The sequence below is a fragment of the Drosophila ficusphila genome, unplaced genomic scaffold (assembly GCF_018152265.1).
Source record: "Drosophila ficusphila isolate 14025-0441.05 unplaced genomic scaffold, ASM1815226v1 contig_791, whole genome shotgun sequence".
Taxonomy (NCBI): Eukaryota; Metazoa; Arthropoda; class Insecta; order Diptera; family Drosophilidae; genus Drosophila; species Drosophila ficusphila.
In genome coordinates, this window is record NW_025064737.1 from 8612215 (window position 1) to 8629425 (window position 17211).

The 17211-nt window shown below is 44.3% G+C and overlaps 7 protein-coding genes across 15 annotated transcripts; 4 read left to right on the forward strand and 3 right to left on the reverse strand.

The window, feature by feature from the left end:
• Positions 1–2818: 2818 nt before the first annotated feature.
• Positions 2819–5127, forward strand: LOC108087034. 5 transcript variants are annotated; one of them, XM_017184203.1, is made up of 5 exons: positions 2819–2939; positions 2992–3185; positions 3526–3948; positions 4376–4798; positions 4855–5127. In XM_017184203.1, the coding sequence occupies exons 1-5, from the start codon at positions 2819–2821 to the stop codon at positions 5050–5052; spliced, it is 1359 nt and encodes a 452-aa protein (XP_017039692.1). In that variant the 3' UTR covers positions 5053–5127. The 5 variants fall into 5 exon arrangements, with proteins under 5 accessions (XP_017039692.1, XP_017039693.1, XP_017039694.1 ...); XM_017184204.1 differs by having other exon boundaries at positions 4879–5127; XM_017184205.1 differs by having other exon boundaries at positions 2833–2939; positions 3017–3185.
• A 99-nt stretch (positions 5128–5226) lies between these two features.
• LOC108087035 (protein farnesyltransferase subunit beta) lies at positions 5227–6883 on the forward strand. The gene is made up of 4 exons (XM_017184208.2): positions 5227–5437; positions 5494–5750; positions 5825–6496; positions 6556–6883. The coding sequence occupies exons 1-4, from the start codon at positions 5339–5341 to the stop codon at positions 6785–6787; spliced, it is 1260 nt and encodes a 419-aa protein (XP_017039697.1). The 5' UTR covers positions 5227–5338; the 3' UTR covers positions 6788–6883.
• A 175-nt stretch (positions 6884–7058) lies between these two features.
• Positions 7059–8349, forward strand: LOC108087038. The gene is made up of 4 exons (XM_017184211.2): positions 7059–7354; positions 7414–7581; positions 7638–7851; positions 7940–8349. The coding sequence occupies exons 1-4, from the start codon at positions 7246–7248 to the stop codon at positions 8304–8306; spliced, it is 858 nt and encodes a 285-aa protein (XP_017039700.1). The 5' UTR covers positions 7059–7245; the 3' UTR covers positions 8307–8349.
• On the reverse strand, positions 8319–8900 carry LOC108087037 (28S ribosomal protein S33, mitochondrial). Of its 2 annotated transcripts, XM_017184210.1 has the most exons (3): positions 8826–8900; positions 8644–8768; positions 8319–8580 (listed from the first exon to the last, which is right to left on the reverse strand). In XM_017184210.1, exons 2-3 carry the CDS (start codon positions 8761–8763, stop codon positions 8359–8361), a joined length of 342 nt encoding a protein of 113 aa, XP_017039699.1. In that variant the 5' UTR covers positions 8764–8768; positions 8826–8900; the 3' UTR covers positions 8319–8358. The 2 variants fall into 2 exon arrangements, with proteins under 2 accessions (XP_017039699.1, XP_017039698.1); XM_017184209.2 differs by having other exon boundaries at positions 8644–8879.
• A 208-nt stretch (positions 8901–9108) lies between these two features.
• LOC108087040 (protein CLEC16A homolog) lies at positions 9109–13996 on the reverse strand. Of its 4 annotated transcripts, XM_017184214.2 has the most exons (12): positions 13523–13996; positions 13330–13469; positions 13120–13268; positions 12918–13060; positions 12772–12858; positions 11926–12716; positions 11761–11763; positions 11553–11669; positions 10992–11453; positions 10350–10935; positions 10078–10284; positions 9109–9578 (listed from the first exon to the last, which is right to left on the reverse strand). In XM_017184214.2, the coding sequence occupies exons 1-12, from the start codon at positions 13726–13728 to the stop codon at positions 9263–9265; spliced, it is 3207 nt and encodes a 1068-aa protein (XP_017039703.1). In that variant the 5' UTR covers positions 13729–13996; the 3' UTR covers positions 9109–9262. The 4 variants fall into 4 exon arrangements, with proteins under 4 accessions (XP_017039703.1, XP_017039704.1, XP_017039705.1 ...); XM_017184215.2 differs by lacking the exon at positions 11761–11763; XM_017184216.2 differs by lacking the exon at positions 10078–10284.
• Positions 13997–14259: 263 nt separating this feature from the next.
• On the reverse strand, positions 14260–15274 carry LOC108087019 (tetratricopeptide repeat protein 1). The gene is made up of 2 exons (XM_017184185.1): positions 14662–15274; positions 14260–14598 (listed from the first exon to the last, which is right to left on the reverse strand). Exons 1-2 carry the CDS (start codon positions 15174–15176, stop codon positions 14310–14312), a joined length of 804 nt encoding a protein of 267 aa, XP_017039674.1. The 5' UTR covers positions 15177–15274; the 3' UTR covers positions 14260–14309.
• Positions 15275–15412: 138 nt separating this feature from the next.
• On the forward strand, positions 15413–17197 carry LOC108087016 (methionine synthase reductase). Its single transcript, XM_017184183.2, has 2 exons — positions 15413–15639; positions 15690–17197. Exons 1-2 carry the CDS (start codon positions 15550–15552, stop codon positions 16962–16964), a joined length of 1365 nt encoding a protein of 454 aa, XP_017039672.1. The 5' UTR covers positions 15413–15549; the 3' UTR covers positions 16965–17197.
• The last annotated feature ends 14 nt before the right edge of the window (positions 17198–17211 follow it).

Consider the following 17211-nt stretch of genomic DNA (forward strand, 5'->3'; position numbering starts at 1 on the left):
TATTTTAAATACATTTTTTTCTGAGTGCGCCGACGCGGACTTTTTGCTGGCATTTATGCTTAAATGCGCTGCAATTGTTCTTAAAACGCTGCCAACCTGCACGCGATGATGGAAAACCTCAACGATTTTCATTTTATTCTGGCCATTGCTTGTTGTTGCTGCGGCGGCGGCGGCTGCTGCTCATAACTTGCAATTACGTGCAGCGTTTTCTTTTGTTTCTTATTGATTTTTTTGTTCGCTAAGGCGAAGAAACAAAAAATTGGGTTAAGCTGTTTTGCATTTGCATTTGCAGCCAGTCCACACGCGCCCAGATAGACGATTCCCACGATTCTTCGGGCCTGCAGATTGGGGATGGCTTGGGGCACAGAAGAAACAGGAGGAACAGGACCTGCAGACAGTTTGTCTATAAAGTTCGAACGAGAGTCCGGGAAGAGCGAGAACTCCTTGCATAAAGCCAATTAAATTAAGAAATCTGATGCAGTCCGACGACAACAACACAAACACCAGCAGCACCAACAGCGACATCGACACATGGAATTAAAAAAGCAAAAAAAAAATAAAAGTCGAATGATGCAGAAACGTGAATCACAGAGGAATCTCTCTCCCACTCCCACTGTGACTCCATCTCTTTCTCTTTGGCTGTCTCTGTTACTCCGTGAGGATGAGCCTGGCAATTGGTATTTTACAACAAACAGAGCTTGCGTTCAGCTTATTTAACATAAATCGAATGGCTACTGAAATACACCCAGTCAGCCAGCCAGCCAGTCAGTTAGCCAGTCGTCTTATCTCTGACTTTGACTTGCAGTTTTCGCTGCTGGGATGTGTGATGCACTCGCAGAAAATGTGCAGTGTATATCGTTACTTATTTAAAATAAGCATACGCCATGTTGAATTCGGAAAAGAAGTGATGATTTTAGTTATCAAGGCAAGTAAAGTGCAGAAACAAGGAAAGTGTAGCGATTATTGAACATCAATTAAAAATAAGCATACGCACTGTTGGATACAGAAAAAAAGTGTATAACGATGGATTTATTTAAAAGGTAAAATGAAACACACAACAAGAAAGCATTTATAATATTGTACATTTCATCGACCATATAAATTTGTTAGGTCAATTATATTAAATATTATTCTTCCCTTGATTTACAAACTAAATTAATATTTAATCATATGATTGTTACGTTAAGCCAGAGTAAATGGTTTCATTTTTTATTTATACAATACCCTAACTTTTTTAATGAAAATCTCTTACCAAGACCTATTTACCTCTCGATTTCACTGCTGTATTCCTTATTTTTTCTCTGTGTGCCTTTGGGAGCTGGGCCAATTTCATTGAGTAAAGGCAAATGTAAAGGTAAAGCAAACGACCTTTAGAAAAATTGCTGAGGTCCGAGGAGTTGTTTGTGTCTTTTGCAGACAAATCACGACCCGCAGACGAAGCCAGCCGGCCATCGAGGACATTCAGCAGGAGGAGAGGAGATCAGTGCAGAGGGGAATGCAACAGATTTCACACCTCCTCCACAGCGAAGAGGCTGGAACAAAAAAAAAAAGTAAGACGGACTGACCCAACTAATAAGAGTCAGCTTCGAAAACACAGCAACTGCAACACCTCAACGGAGACAACAACAACATGGCATAATAAATAAAAGCCAAGTAGCTGCGGCTGCCTCGGAGTCTGGGTCTGCATTTGGGCCTGGTTTGGTTTGGTTCGCTTTGCCTTGGTTTGGTTTGGCCTGGCCTGGTCTGTTTTGGCCCGGCCTGGAGTCCGGACTCCAGCCACAACGGAGTCTGCTGGGCCCTGTGATTTTCACAAGTTGATATCGCAAACACAAAATGTTAATGAGCAATTTCGAGATGGTGCGAAGTGATTTCATTATTTAAACTTTTTTTTCTTAGTTTTCGCCTTTTATTTCGCTGTCTTTGTCCCTGGGATTGGATGTGCTGTGAGTTTGGGTTTGGGTTTGTCGAATTTCCTTTTTTTTTTTTTTTTTTTTTTGGGTTTCTGGTAAGACTTTTATTACGGCTGCTCCATTGGGTAATGAAAGCGAAATAATTTTAATTGGCACCGGCTGGCAGCACTTTTATTTTAGGCTCCTTCGATGCCAAATTAATTATTTCCTGTCAAATTAGTTTTGAGTTTCGGCATAAATTACGGCTCAGCCGCTATGAATATGCATTGCACTCGGCTCTCCCCGCCGCAATCCCCACCCGCGTCCCCCTTCTCCGGGTGAAATGTCACCTGTCGTGCGATGTCGCGTCGGGTTACTTCAAAACCCAGTTCCGCCGCATAAATTAAGGCCAACAACGTTGATTAATTGGGTCGCATTTGATGATTAAAACATAAATTGCAATGGATGCAGTAAAAGTGGCCATGGATACAGTCGCTACTCGACCAGGACGATATGAGCCAAATCGAAAGGACTCGTCTTAGGGGTTGCTGAGCACTAAAATTACACTTAATTAAACAACAACCCATTAGGGAGCTTCGTCGTGACGATCCCCTTTACAAAAGTACTTGGAGAATGGCAATGAAGGGGTTGAAGAATTCGAGGAATTTTATATGGAGAAAGGAGCTAACCTGCGGAATTACCAACTGATCCACTGTGTATAACTTGTATTTATCAGGATCTGCAGAAAATTTTACAAGTTCGTGCCAAAAAAACCTAAAAGAATATCTTATAATTATCTTGAACAGAGCCATGTTATAGCTTAAATACAATATTAAGTGATCTGGTTTGGCTAAATAGCTATAGTTTTAATTTAACAAGCGAGTGTTTTTCGAGACATTTTAAAGTAACCCAGCAAATTCAGTCAGAAAATGTTATATTACCTGTTGGTTTGCTTCGTTCTGATCATTAGACGATTTACCGACGGAAGTCTGTGCGCCACAAAGGTCATAGTGCGAGTTCCCCGGGATAACGACATTGGCTTGATCTTCGGTGAGGTCCTCTCTTGATCCCGCACGATCCCCTGATTGACTAAACCCACCAGATCTGACCGTCACCAACCGCATCAGGGGAAACAGAAGGAACACGCTGGACTTAACGATCGTCTCGGACGGACAATGTACAGTGAATACAACCAGTGGGGAACAGGTGCACTCGATGGGTCGAATCTTCGGCGGCGACTTTGGGTCGATCGAACCTGGCAAGAGTGAAACTATCTCTCTGGTGTGGCCCACTGTGGTTAGTACGGAAATTTTATAGTGTACATATAGACAGTTGTCCGAAGGAAATATGTATGGAAATTTAATAATTTGGGTAAAGTTAAGATATTTTGACTTAGGTAATTTATATTTAAGGTGTGGATAGTATAAAAATTGTACAATCCATTATGATTAAACTTGCATATACTAACAGACAGTTGTCCAAAGCGAATATAGAAATTTGATAAATTGCATAAAGTAAAGTTACTTTCATTAATAAGTTTTAAAGAGAATATATTATATTACCCCATTTTGTTGTTCGTTTACGAATTTTACAAATCGACTGCTTGAATTTAAAGGACACCTTTTGATTTCCACAGTCTCTGTTCAACCGAGTGGGCTTCTGTCCCATTTTGATCTCCGCGACAAGTGCCCACGCCCAGGATGCAGTGGCAACCGCCAGGCAAGTGCTGCATTTCGATACCCGCTTCGAGACCCTCGATCCGCAGAACAACAAGTTGCGCAGGCGAAAGGACTTCATGGACTGTCGCAACTGGGACAAGGACTACCTAAGGAACTGTACACCACTCAATTGCGAGGAACGATACTTTGGCCAACGCAGCTTCTTCAACGAGGAAACCGAACAGTGCGAAAAGGTTTCCGAGTGCTCGGGACGCGGCGAATTTTACGACATTTTCAGCAACGAGGCTATTTCTGGTAATTTTGTTACTGAGGAGGAACTCGATTTGATCAAGCAAGGAAAATTCGATTTGAATTTTTTGGATCTAAAACGACCTTTACCGGTGAGTTGCATTTTACTTATGATTACACTTTTTAGTAAATGAATTTCGGTTTGATGTTTTTGTTTGGCTCCAATAAGTTAACCTTTATCACTTTTAAAAAGTAGTTTCCTTTTGAACATTTTTTTTTATTTTAAAGAATTTGTATAATTTTCTTTGAGTGTTTTTAGGCATCTTAAGTAGCGCCACCTATTGTACTAAGCGCGTAACTTAAAACAAACTGCTTGCGAGTACATCGGTAAGGCAGTGTTTTTTATAAAGTGAATTAAAAACATGAATTCTTTGCGAATGAGATACATTGCGAAACTTTAATTATCTTTTGCACATTAGTTTCTTATCGTTTTCTTTGCTTTTGTCTTTTAAACTTTTTTTTTTGTAAATTGAGTTCATTGATGGAGGGTAAAATTAACATTATTATTTTTTGTAACAGCAGGAAGAACCAAAACACAATCAGGCTTATCCTCTCAAGAAAAAGAGCAAACAATTTGCTGTGCCCTTTCCGCATTTATCTACTCACACAATGCCGGAAGATTGCGATTCGTCTCACAAACTTACATTGGCTGATTTCAATGATTGCTTTCAGCATTTGAAGGACTCGCAGTTTCCGGAAAACCTGGAAGACGGAAAGAAAGTTGAGAAAAAGTCCCCATTTGAGGTACCTGTTCTGACCCAACTTTATTATGATTGGTATCTGCCCCTAAGGGCCGATAATTGGGCCGAATCAGTCGAAATGGGGGCCGAGAGTGAATCGATTCCTCAAAATGCTTCATCAGGATCTGTACCCCTTTTAAACTGGGTCATACAACTGGACTCCAGAGGATGGCTGTTGCTGATCCTCAAGGGAAGTGTCACTGTAAGTTTGTGATGTCGGTTACCGAACAGAAAATTCATTCTTTACGATTGTTGCAGATCTTATTGCTAATTGTGTTTCAGATTTTGGCCACTCTGACGGCTTATTTCCTGATCTGCCTTGCCGTCTACGGATTTATGGAACTTTATAGCGTATTCACTTCGAACGAAGCTGCGGATAATTTGATCAGGGACTCCAGTTCTCAACACAGCGTATATGACCTTTTTACCTCAGAGAGTCTGATGTCCCAACGTTAACTAAAAACCAATGTTTTTTTAATGTGAATTTGTTGTAGTAAAATTTATACTTGTAAATATAGGTGTGAAATATTATTTTATCATTAATTTATTCAAATAAATTCAAACAAAACAAACATCATACTATCATTTTGGAAAACTACTAGTGAAGTGCCCTAACTAAAAAAAACGCCAGTGTTGTGAAGCGGGTTTTCGTAGTGCTGCCGCACAACTCTCGTGAAATTCCTACTCGGCGATTCATTTTGTTTATTTCATTTTATTTAACCGAGTATACAACAGCGCCAAAATGGGACCCGAGGAGGAACTGCTGTTCCGGAACTTCCAGCGCCTGAAGAGCTACATGTTCGACGACGAAAAAGTGTCCACGACCACGTCCCGCGAGCAGGTGAGTAATCCCAGAAAGTCGGTCAGAAAAAGATAAGAACCCATAGAGTTTTGCAGCAAAAAACAGAGGCTTCGGTGGAGAAATGCTTCGACCGCTTTGAGCAGCTGATGTTCACCCACCCGCGCCTCACCCAGATCTTCCGGCTGGAGCACCAGTACTACTTGGACGCGATGCTGCGGCGACTGCCTTCCAACTACGAGTGCCTCGACAGCAGTCGTCCGTGGTGCGTCTACTGGATCCTGCAGGCGGCACAGCTTCTTAGCTTTAACTTTGACGACCAGACACTGGACCATGTCGTGCAGTTCCTAAGCAAGTAGGTTTCCAAAAGACAGTTTTAGGCCAGTAGTAGTAGTAGTAGTAACCCATTATTTTTGCTTTGTTCCGTAGCTGCCGTTCGCCGACGGGGGGCTTTGGTGGAGGACCTGGACAATATGCCCACCTGGCGCCCACTTATGCAGCGGTTAACAGCCTTTGTATCATTGGCACCGAGCAGGCTTACCGCGCCATCGACCGACCGACCTTAGTTCAGTTTCTATTCAGCGTGCGCGAATCGGACGGCTCATTTCGGTTACACGTGGACGGCGAGACAGATGTGCGTGGCGCTTATTGTGCCATTTCCTGCGCCAAGCTGCTAAACCTTCCGGAGCCAGTCATCAAAGAGCTATTCGCAGGCACAGGCGACTGGATAGCCCAGTGTCAGACCTACGAGGGCGGATTTGGAGGCGCCCCTGATCTAGAGGCCCATGGCGGCTACACCTTCTGTGGGATTGCCGGTCTGGCGCTGCTCAACGAGGCAACCAAGTGTGACAGGCAGGCTCTGCTGAAGTGGACACTGCGACGACAAATGACCTATGAAGGAGGTTTCCAGGGCAGGACCAATAAGCTGGTCGACGGCTGCTACTCCTTTTGGGTGGGCGCCACCATCCCCATCACACAAGCTACGCTATCGGGCGTTGACAAGCAAATGGAGCACACATTATTTGACGTGGAAGCCCTGCAAGAGTACATCCTCCTGTGCTGCCAAAAACAAAACGGAGGGCTTATCGACAAGCCGGGAAAGTAAGGAGTTCCTTACTTGTTAAGTGACTTTAAATATTTACAGAGATATATATTTTCAGACCCCAAGATCTCTACCACACGTGCTATACCCTCAGCGGCGTTTCCATTGCGCAGCACTCTGAATGCGCTGATAGCCCACAAGTCCTGGGCGACACCATAAACGAGCTACTGCCAACCCATCCACTGTTCAATGTCCCACCGAAATCCGTTGCAGCTGCCAGGAGCCACTTTAGCAATTCTAATGCCACAGAGTTCTTGGGAGGGGATAGCCCCAGCAAGGAGCACAGTTAAGGCTTCAGGATTGGATCTGGGAGAGCTTTTTACTTGATGGTCGTTTACCTTTGACGAAATAAATTCGCTTTAATAAAATTATCTTTGAATACAGTATTTTTCGCTTCTTAATGTATATGGAAAAAGGAATTGACTATAATATATGTATAACTTTTTCTAAGCTGTGTTTGTACAACAATATTTTCAAAATAAAAGAATGTAATTGCTAATAAACCGGAGTCTGAAAAGAGTGTGGCAACATAAAAAAAAATCTTTAAAATCGAATATGCGTTGCCCGCGTATTTTGAAAAGTCACCTCACTTTTTGAACACCTCATTTTTTTAATAAAAATTGCTCAAGCGTTCAAATTTATTGATGATATGTTTACGTTTACATTTGAATGTCAAAAAAAGGTTTAGGGTTGTGAATAGCCATTTGTGTCTCATTTCAAATCGCGGCGTTTATCCTGAACAACTTTTATGTTCTCCAGCCACAGGACATTAAAGCGGAGAACTCCTGCCGAAGGCATTGATCGCCGCGAGTACATCAGTCACCTGGTCGATGAGTATTATACAACGACAAACATAGGTAAGGTTCTTAATTGTTGTTACCTGTACCCCGATCTTATTTCTGATATGCGATTTTAGAGGCCCAGGAGCAAGTAACCGCCAACTTGGCCAACTTTGCTTACGATCCAATTAACTGGCCGCATCTTCTGGAGGCGGATGCCCTAGATGTTTTCTTGGCTTCCCTGAAGTCCCAAGATCAGCTACTAAAACTCCACGGAATTGCAGCGTTGTGTAACTTTTGCTTAGGTAAGGAAACAGTATGATTTTTAAACGTTTTCAGCATGGGCTTTATTATTTTATAGACAAAACAGCAGCTAAGTTCATTAGGGACAATCTAAAGCTGATCGTTGGATTATTTGTGCGCACGGATCACCCGGAAATAGTACTTCACAGTCTAGCATTATTTTATCAATTACTGGAATCCAGCGAGGTTGACAGGGAACTTCTGTTAAGTCCCTCACTACTGAAAGCTGTGCAAGAGTGGCGTTTGAAGGCTCACGATCAGCGCATTGTTAAGCTCTGTCAATTATTACTGCAGGATTTCGCAAGACGCACAGAGGTTATTCAGCTGCAGAATGCTCCACCAATGCTACCGGCGACTGAGCAGCCAAGCACTTCAGCAGGTGCAAGTGGTTAAGCGCTTCTCACAATGCGATTTGGAGCAGTTTGCCCAGTTTACCGGCGATCACAACTACATTCACAGCCTGGAAACCCCAGTGGAGGAGCGACGAGTGCACGGAGCCCTGCTTAACGCAGTGGTGGCTGGCATTATGGGAACCCAACTACCTGGCCCCGGCACCGTGGTTCTAGAACAGAGCTTTAAGTTTCTTAAGCCCTGTCGCATTGAAACGGACACTTTGTTCACTGTTCGCCTTCTGCAGTCCCGCAAAATCTCGACCGTAGAGTACGACATCCGGCAAAACAACGAGGTGGTCTTTGCCGGCAGTGCCAAATTGCTGACTCGCAGTTAAACACTTTTATCATTCGTTCAATAAAAACGTTTTGTTTTGTATATTTATGGAACTATTTCTTGGAGGCCCGCTTGCCCTCACCCTTTTTGGGTGGTGCCTTGCCTCGCAGCTTACGAAGACGCTTCATTTCTTCTTTGAAGTCCTGATGCTCATCTCGGAATAATCCGTAGTCGCGCAGGTTTTTCATCAGCAAATGCGTTTCCACGTGGCGCGGATACCAGTTGATCACGTAGTCCCGTTTGTGAATCGGCTCTTCGGCGAACATGCGAACAACCTGGTGTTAAAGGAATCCGACTTGATTCTTGTTTAATTTAAAAAATTAAATCTAAGTACAGACCTTCATGGATTTATCGTTAGTGGTGCGCGCAACTTCGCCGAAAATGCGGTTTGAGAGGTAGTTCATGCGACGAGCATATTGGGTTCCGAGCTTAATAAGCTCGGTGTATTTGTGGGACATGTTTCCTAAATAATTTGTAGTATTTAACGTTTGTTTTAAGTAATTAATTGCTAATATTTTACGATTAATAAGTTGCGGTTATGTCACGAAACAAAAACAAGCGCCAGCTGATTGCTTGGCAGTCACTATGAACGCTGACATAAGGGGTATTCACGAAATGTTGAATTTTGTTTACCGTTGTGCGATGGAAATTTGTTTTAAATGTTTTTTAATTTATATTGGATCTTATTTTAAATTTATTAGTTCTTTTTTTAAGAAAAAAATAAGTTTTAAAATTACACAAATGTTTAATACATTGTGCAAATGATATTTTGCGGTTAATATTAAAAGTAAATAAACAAATAATTTCACATCAAATTCGTCAAATCAACTTTTATTTAAAAAGAAAAGCAATTGGAGTCTGTACCACCATATTAGTCAATTGGAATAACAAAAGGTTAGCAACAATCTAAGCATAAGGCTCCACAAGTGTAATACTAAAATTTCTAAACTATGTAGTTTAAACCGTCTCAATGGCTCCTCGTCGTCTGCCCTCCGAACCCCCAGTGGCTTCGTTTCCGTCGTTTCCTATAAAAGATGTTTCCTCGGAGCTTTGAACCGGCAACACCTCGCGTGCGAGGCCATTAAGCTGACTGAGAAGGGCGTTGGTGCCCACCATGGACGCTTCTCGGGGCGATCCGCTGTGCCCGGATAACTGATCGTAGTGGAGCACCCGGATGGGCGTGTGCGAGCGGGAGGCGGGCGAGGGGTTGCCCCGCGAATGCGGACTGTTAGTGCGCGAGTGCTGGAAATCCTCCAGGGGAATCTCCTCTGAACTAAAATAAAAAAGCAATGGAATAATTTTGTTATCACAATTAAAATATGTTCAATTCTAAAATGTGTGCATGCTTTTGAAAATGAATATTAAAACGGTTTCAGCACATGCCAAGGACTTTCACAAAAATAATAATACAAATTCAAAGTCAATAAAACATGCCCCAAGGAAATTTATTTCTCAAACGTAATGTGCATGTATAATTATGTGTTAGAAACTAAAATACCTTTACAAAAATGTTTCCATTTATATATGTATAAAATTAAAAATATAACAATATTTGTTAAATATATATTAATGGAATAAATTTTGATCTAAGAATAATTTTTAACTGTAATACTATTTCAAACCTATTTTAATAATTTTAAATCAAATTTTGTTGCTTTAATCTGGGATCAATAAAAAAACATTTAGAAAACCAACTACTCTAGTTCGATGACCTCTAAAATCTCAATTATAAAACCCATTCCAAGGAAATTAAACGGGGTAATTTTGTTTACCGCGGCCTGGGCATCCTGGGACTGCTTTCCCTCGATCGATTGCCGGAACTTCTGGGCTGGGAGTTCTCTCGAGATTGTGAGGAGCTATGGCTGCCCATGCTCACACTAGGAGATCGCTCCCGATCCGAGTTATCTGCCCTCAGATTCGAGCCCGAAGTGGAACTGGGACTGCGGCGTCGGGAGCGGCCTGCGCTTTCATTCCTAATGCTGCCGGAAGACGCACAAATGAGGATGGAAATGAGAAACATGAAGGTAGCACTACTTGGACTTACCCTTCGATGGAGCGGTTTTGTGCCATCTGGGTACGGCTGACCCCGGCGCTGTTGTTTCCCCGCAGGACTGCGGCAAAACCAGGCACCCGATTGGCCGTGGAGAACATGGGTCGATGGTGACTGCTTCGTGAGCTGCTGCCACTACTGTTTCCGCTACCGCCGCCACTGGAGGCTGCCATGGTGCCACCCACTGCAAACACTGGTGAGTCCATCTGTCCGGGAATCTCTATGAGCTGCGCAATCTGATACATCTTCTTTTGCCGCGCCTTGCTGCGTCCTTTGGTCAGGCGCTGTTTGGCCGCCATGCAACGGATGTGATCGTCAAACAAAAATTTGGCCGAGAGCAGCGGAGTGCGATTATGAGTGACGCCGCCTCGATGCACTGTGATGTGCAGACAGCGCGAGTCGTCCTTGTCACCCTGCACCTCCACGTCCTGCAGGAAACCCACGAACTTGGCTACTCCCCAACCCAACAGCTTCGCATCCGGCTCGACGAGGATCAACTGCAGTGCATCAATAACCAGAAAGCGCCTTTGCTTGCTGCTATCTTTGGCCACTACGGTGCAGGCAATCAGATCACTGTTGTCTGAAAAAATCAAGGTAAGTTAGAAGCGCCTTAATATTTAGCATGAAGTAACTTACTCAAGTCCAGTACATTTTCCACCTGCACCAAATTTACAACATTTGTAAGCGGTAGCAGTGACTCCTTTTCGTTCAGAAACTTTTGGCACGTTCGTCGCAGCAGGAAGTACACGCGAATGGCACGGCGGGCCTTTTCCACCTCTCCGCAGGGCAGGCGGCGCGTGAAATTGATGCCCGTGAGGGGCGTTCCCGTGGGAGGCAGTAAAATGGTTGAGTCCATGCACAGAAACTCCACATTTAGGTGTGCCTTTCGCATCTCATTGTACTCGTCCTCGAACAGATCAAGGAATATGTCCTCCGACTTGTAAAAGTTTCGCAGCACCACCATTGACTGGTTGCGGGCACTGAAGAGCAGATCCTGTTGGGCGGTGGTGATGCAACGAGTCTCATCTGAGTTGGGACGGGTAAATGTAACCAGCAGCTCTAGGGCAATCTCCACGGTAATCAAGCGAATGCGGGAAGCTAAGAAATAGAGGAATTTGTTTTGTTAAAAAGCAATAAAAGACTGGGCACATCTATGCATATCTAAGCATAGTCTACAAATAACCACTTCATACATACATGGCTGACTGGACTGTGTTATGATGTTCAGCAGATGCTCAACTAGCGCTGTCTTGTAGCTGAAGGAACCTCGCGTAGACTTGGCCAGAACCTGCTCGAACCACTCGTTCTTGATGCCTGTGTGGAATAGTTTGGAAAAGACTGTTAGTGACCGAATGCAACAGCATGTTATGGATGGATTAGTACGGAAAGTGGACGAGTTACATACCATCTGCAGTGGGACAGGTACCAGAATGTGAGATATTCATTACACACACAGAAAGCAATTAAATTGAAGCACAAATGGGGTGATCAGAGCAATGGAAAGTTATACAGCATTAGCTTAGTAGCCGAGTGATAGATGAAAAGTAACTAAACTCTGCACAGCACTTACCACGGTTGTGTGACATGGCGTATATGAGGCACAACGACAGGAGAGCCAGGTAATCGTTTTCTGTACAATCCAGGGCATGCAGGACTGTGTCCAAAAACGGTTTGGCCACCTCCCCAAAGTCCGACTTTGCCGAGGAAGATGACTTCTGCAGAAGTTGCTTTTCCTCGTCGGTAATGTTTCGCAGCTTCGTCGGTTCCGCTTCCGCCACATCTGCGTTGGAGTCCAGTTCCGTAGTAGCTGGAGATGAGGATTCCACGCCACTGTCCTCGCTAAGGGCATAGCTAGCGGCGCTGGACTGCCCGGTGACCGTATCCAAGGCCTGCTCGAGACTCTCGTTGGGCTCCCCGAAGCCAGGCACTACCACCTCGCGGTGCTCAACGTACGAGTTGAGAATCTCGGCTGCGCCCTCCTTGAAGACGCTGTGGTCGCCATTTAGGATTACCCATGCCAAAGCGTGTACCAGCGGAGCATGCGAAACCACAAGGAAGACCAGTGAGAGAAGGAAAAGGGCCACTATGGAGCTCACTCGAGGGTTGTGCATCTCCTGAATGTCGATGTCCACATTACGATTGAGCACGGCAGCTAGATTCTGGGTGACCACTGCCAACGAGGGCGGCGGGGGAGCTGGCGTCAGTGAGAATATATACAGTGGCACAAAGAGCTTATGCAGCAAGTGCTCTGTGAGCACCGCATTCAGATCCTTGATGTCGAGCAGCAGAATATCACTTAAATAGTGCAAGTGATCCAGGTGCTCGGCCACCAAATTAGACAGCTTCTGATTGGACTGATGGCTGTGAAGAGAAGTGAATTAATCGTTAGAAAGAGGTATGTCAGGTCAACTCTTACTCTATATCTGTGCGCACACATGTATCTAGTTCCAGAATGTGTTTGCCAATAAACCAAACAAGATTACTAAAGTACGGAGCAGCAGTTCTAAAGGTAAAAATAAAGTTTCAAAATCGATCACAAAAAATTAATTGGAATTGCCATACTTGTCTCGGATAAAACGCAACATGCTGGAGTTCTGAACCTTGTATACATTTAAGGAAATGGTTCGCACAGCTATCCGCACCATAGACTCGGGGTGATTGAAGAACTTAATGGCCTCCGTGTACAAGGGGAAATCGTTTGTGTGCTTTAAAGAAATATAATCAAATTATTTTAAGCTTAAGAATATGCTAAATGTAACCAAACCTCATTGTAAAAGAAGTGTATTGTGTGGGTATTCAGCTTTAGACTGAGCGTCTTCAAGAAAAGAATGTAATAGCCCATCACATCTTCGTCTGAGAAGTCAAACTTGTGCACCATGATGGAATTAACATGGTTATTGCTCAGCAGGTAGTCTGTAACAAGTTAAAAGCCGTTATTATGTAAAAGCTATATAGAAAAGGCTAAGGAACTAACAAAGTGACGTCTCATTGCGTATGTTCTCGAAGAGTATGTTGAGTGTCTGCAGCAGCTGGACGCACACAAAGCTGGAGCCGCCGCTCTTTTGTCGCATGATGTGCAAGAAGTAGGAGAGCATATTCTTCTCCAGAAAGAAGCTAGAGAAGACAAAGAATTAGCTTTGATACATAAAAGTAATGCCACAACTTACTCAAACACCAAGGAGTCATGCTGATCGCCCCAGATCAGGATCTCTGCGATGCAGCGCAGAGATTCCACCAACAGGCCACGATTGCTCTCTGACACGGTGGTGTTCTTCTCCAGGATGCTGTACAGGTACTTGAGGTGCTCCAGTGACAGGCGGTTCTTGGGCCGACCGCCCCACGGTCCGCCGAACCAGCTGCGACTCCGGAACATGGTGTCTTCTGGGCTGGAATCAACTGGCCACGATTCGCCTGGTTAATCTCATATCAGGCTGCAGAGAATTGCGGGTACGCTGCTCTCTCGGATTTTTGCATCCACCACTGCTCACGGTCACGCCACTTAGTTGGCCTACAAAACGGAGGCAGCAAATGCCTGCGATTGCACGAAATCTAATTTTGTAATTTGCGAATTGCGATTTTTCCAACAATTTCCTCTTCTTCTTTACGGAGAACACAAGTGTCACAGTCAGCTGTTGCTTCTGCCTTTGTTAATCGTTATCGGTATCAAAACGCTAGAGATGAGGAATCTTGCTGTTGTGACGGCTTGGGAACTGCGACTTGGTCACGACTTACGAATATGTATTAAAGAACAGTTTGACATCAAGTATTATTTTATTTGGGACAGATTTAATGAACAATACAGGCTCACAGATAACTTTAGAAGCAAACTAAAAGGTTGCCAACATATCACATAAGGCGTACTGAATAAGATGTACTAAACTAAAGACCTTTCACACTGATAAAGTCTTGTATCTCACATTAACCTTGTTTATTTTTTTTCGGTACAACATTCAACTAGCTTGGTTTTTGGTTAAAATTTATGGAATATGATCCCGTGCTCGGATCCTGTTGCATTTGGAAATTCTGCGTGGACAGGCCAAAAGGTTTGAGTATCATATTGCCCAGATCCTTTAAACTAGACATCATCTCGTTCTTAAGCTTCTCGTTGCGCTCGTTAATAATAGGCGGCAGGCGAATCTGAGCTTCTCGAGCGTCTTGCTGTCCTGGATCGATCTCCAGCACTTTCTTGTAGTCTTCCAGAGCCTCGTCGGGTTTATCGTCCTGCTCGTAGAGCTTAGCGCGTCTGCAGAAGATTAAAGATATATAGAATAAAAGGTAAAGATGGGATAATAATTTTAAACCCCACCTCAGGAGCACTCTCACGTACTCCGGCCACAGTTCGATGGCCTTTGTGCAGTCGTCGATGGCCGCTTTGTTGGCCTCCAACTTTATTTTGGCAGCAGCCCTGTTTCCGTAGAGCACTGCTCGCTCCTTAGTGCTGTCCGAGGGGCAAATGTCCAGAGCTTCCGTGTAGCTCTTGGCAGCTCCATCGGCATCATCATTCTTGAAAAGCTCGTTGCCTTCTAGTTTCAGTTTGTCGGCTTTTTCCTTATTCGCCGCCAGCTGCTCGGGGCTGAGATCCTTTTCCCGTTCGCGCAGCTCCTCGATCGACAGCTCGGAGTCCACGATAGGTGGTGTCACCACGCAATCCCCTCCAGCCGCACCCTGTTCCGCTTCGTCATCCAAAGCCAGCTGGCTTTGCTTCTCCACGATCTCGTCCACATCCTTCTCGCTCAGTCGCGTGCTGGTGGCTTCCTTCTCGGTGATCTCCTCGCCGATTGCATCCTGGAACTCGTCATCGCTGTTGGCGTTGTCTGCCATCCTGTTGCCAATTGATCTTAGTGGGCTTACTGGAAATTTCGGCTTGTTGTGCAGCAACAAATAATGTTCATGCTGCCGATAAAAACTTATCGGTTGAAGCCCGCCGTTGAGTGTTGTAAAGGACCACTTTCTTAATAGGTACAATCCTTAAGAAACTTTTATCAGATATTTATTCATCAAATCATATTTTTAAGATTTTTTGTCATTTTTATTGTAACGATGTGAGTCAAGTATTGATTAAAATTTTAGGTGCCTGATATTGTTTAAATTGTACCTAACATATGTTCAGCAAACTAAGAAGCTTTTCAGCACTGTTGGTTTGGCGCTCTGTCTGTGGTCACTTTGCTCGTCGTGCAAATCCATTCCGGATAAAATGGACATTGGGGCGTATATATTGAGTGAATATATTCCCGCCAAGCCGCTGGTCGGTAATCTGGAGGTGTCATTCACCGGGGAAGAAAAGGTAGGTGCGATGACACCGTGGAAACCCTCTTTAAACGCTTGTTTTTGTAGACACCTACTGAAGCATGTGCCCAACTGAGATGCGGTGATGGCTTAAAGTTTCCGTTTTGCCGTCCAGATTTTCAGCCTAAGGCAGCGGTGATAAAGGGGAGCAAGGTGCTCGTGGTTGCTGATAAGAAAACGGAAACAAAACGCGTGGTGGAGCTGACCCTGGAATCCTCGTTTGACTACCAACCCGGAGACACCATCGCCATTCTGCCCAGCAATAGCACGAAACTTGTGGATAAGCTGATTAATCGGCTGGAGCTGAATAACAAGGCAGACGTCACATGCCATTTAAAGTTGGTCCTAAACTGTGCCAAGAAAAACGCCAAATTACCGGCACACATTCCGTCAGAGACAACTCCGCGTGAGATATTTACGCACTGCCTGTCCCTTAACTTCGTTCCGCAGAAGCAGCTCCTTAGCGCCCTGGCTGGATTTACAAGCGATGAACAGGAGCGCAAATTTCTGGCCTGTATGTCCTCCAAACAGGCTACTGAGCACTACAATTCCCTTGTCCTAGTACAGGGTCTGCTCTTTGTGGACATACTTGAGCTATGCTGCAGTTGTAAGCCACCTCTTGCCTTTCTGGCGGAGCACTTACCTCGCCTAGTGCCACGACCCTATTCGATAGCGAACAGTCCTTTGGAATCCGGTAACCAGGAGCTCCGGATTGTCTACTCCCTGCTCAGCGAGAAGCATGGAGTCACAACCAGCATGTTGGAGGAAAAGATTCACCAAATAAGTCCGGAGCAGATCGCTAAAGTGGCCATTTATCCGCGACTAAGCAATGCATTTCGGTACACAGAACAAGATCTAGGCAGCAACCAAATCCTAGTTGCCGTTGGGACAGGTTTGGCGCCTTTTTTGGGCTTCCTAGCGCACAAAGAAAGGCTAATAAGCCAACAACCGCAGCGGAAAAGTGGACATTCCTGGCTTTATATTGGTGCCAAGACGGCAGAAGCCACTCTAAAGGAAGATCAGCTGAAGGCCTGGCAGCAGTCCTCAGTGCTGGAGAGACTACGCATGTGTCACTCCCGGGGAGAAACCCCTAGTTATGTGCAACAAATGATGTTGGAGGATGCCGAGGAGCTGGTAGGGTTCCTGCTAAAACCAGATACTGTGTTGTACCTGTGTGCCGATGGTGCAAAAATTTCCCAGGCCATTGCAAATGGTTTACGTCTTTGCCTGCAGAAAGCTCTGCATCTCACTGAGGAGGAAGCCTCAAGCCAGCTCAAGGAACTCAAGACTCAGGGCAAATATCGCGAGGACGTTTGGCTGTGAAAAGAAAACTGAGGAGCAGTCAAAATAATAGAACCTATTCTAGACGATTGTATAGTTAAATCTTTTAGACCTCTTCTCATTTAGTTGCTTGCACTTTTTCTCGAAAGCATAGCATCCCTTTTGAATTTTGAATGTGTTTTGTTTTTCTTTTATATTTAGACCCAATTTAATTTAATCACATTGATTTGTAAATGTTCTGTAAGTATACTGAATAAATATTTGTGTATCATTAATTCCCTGCTCCCAA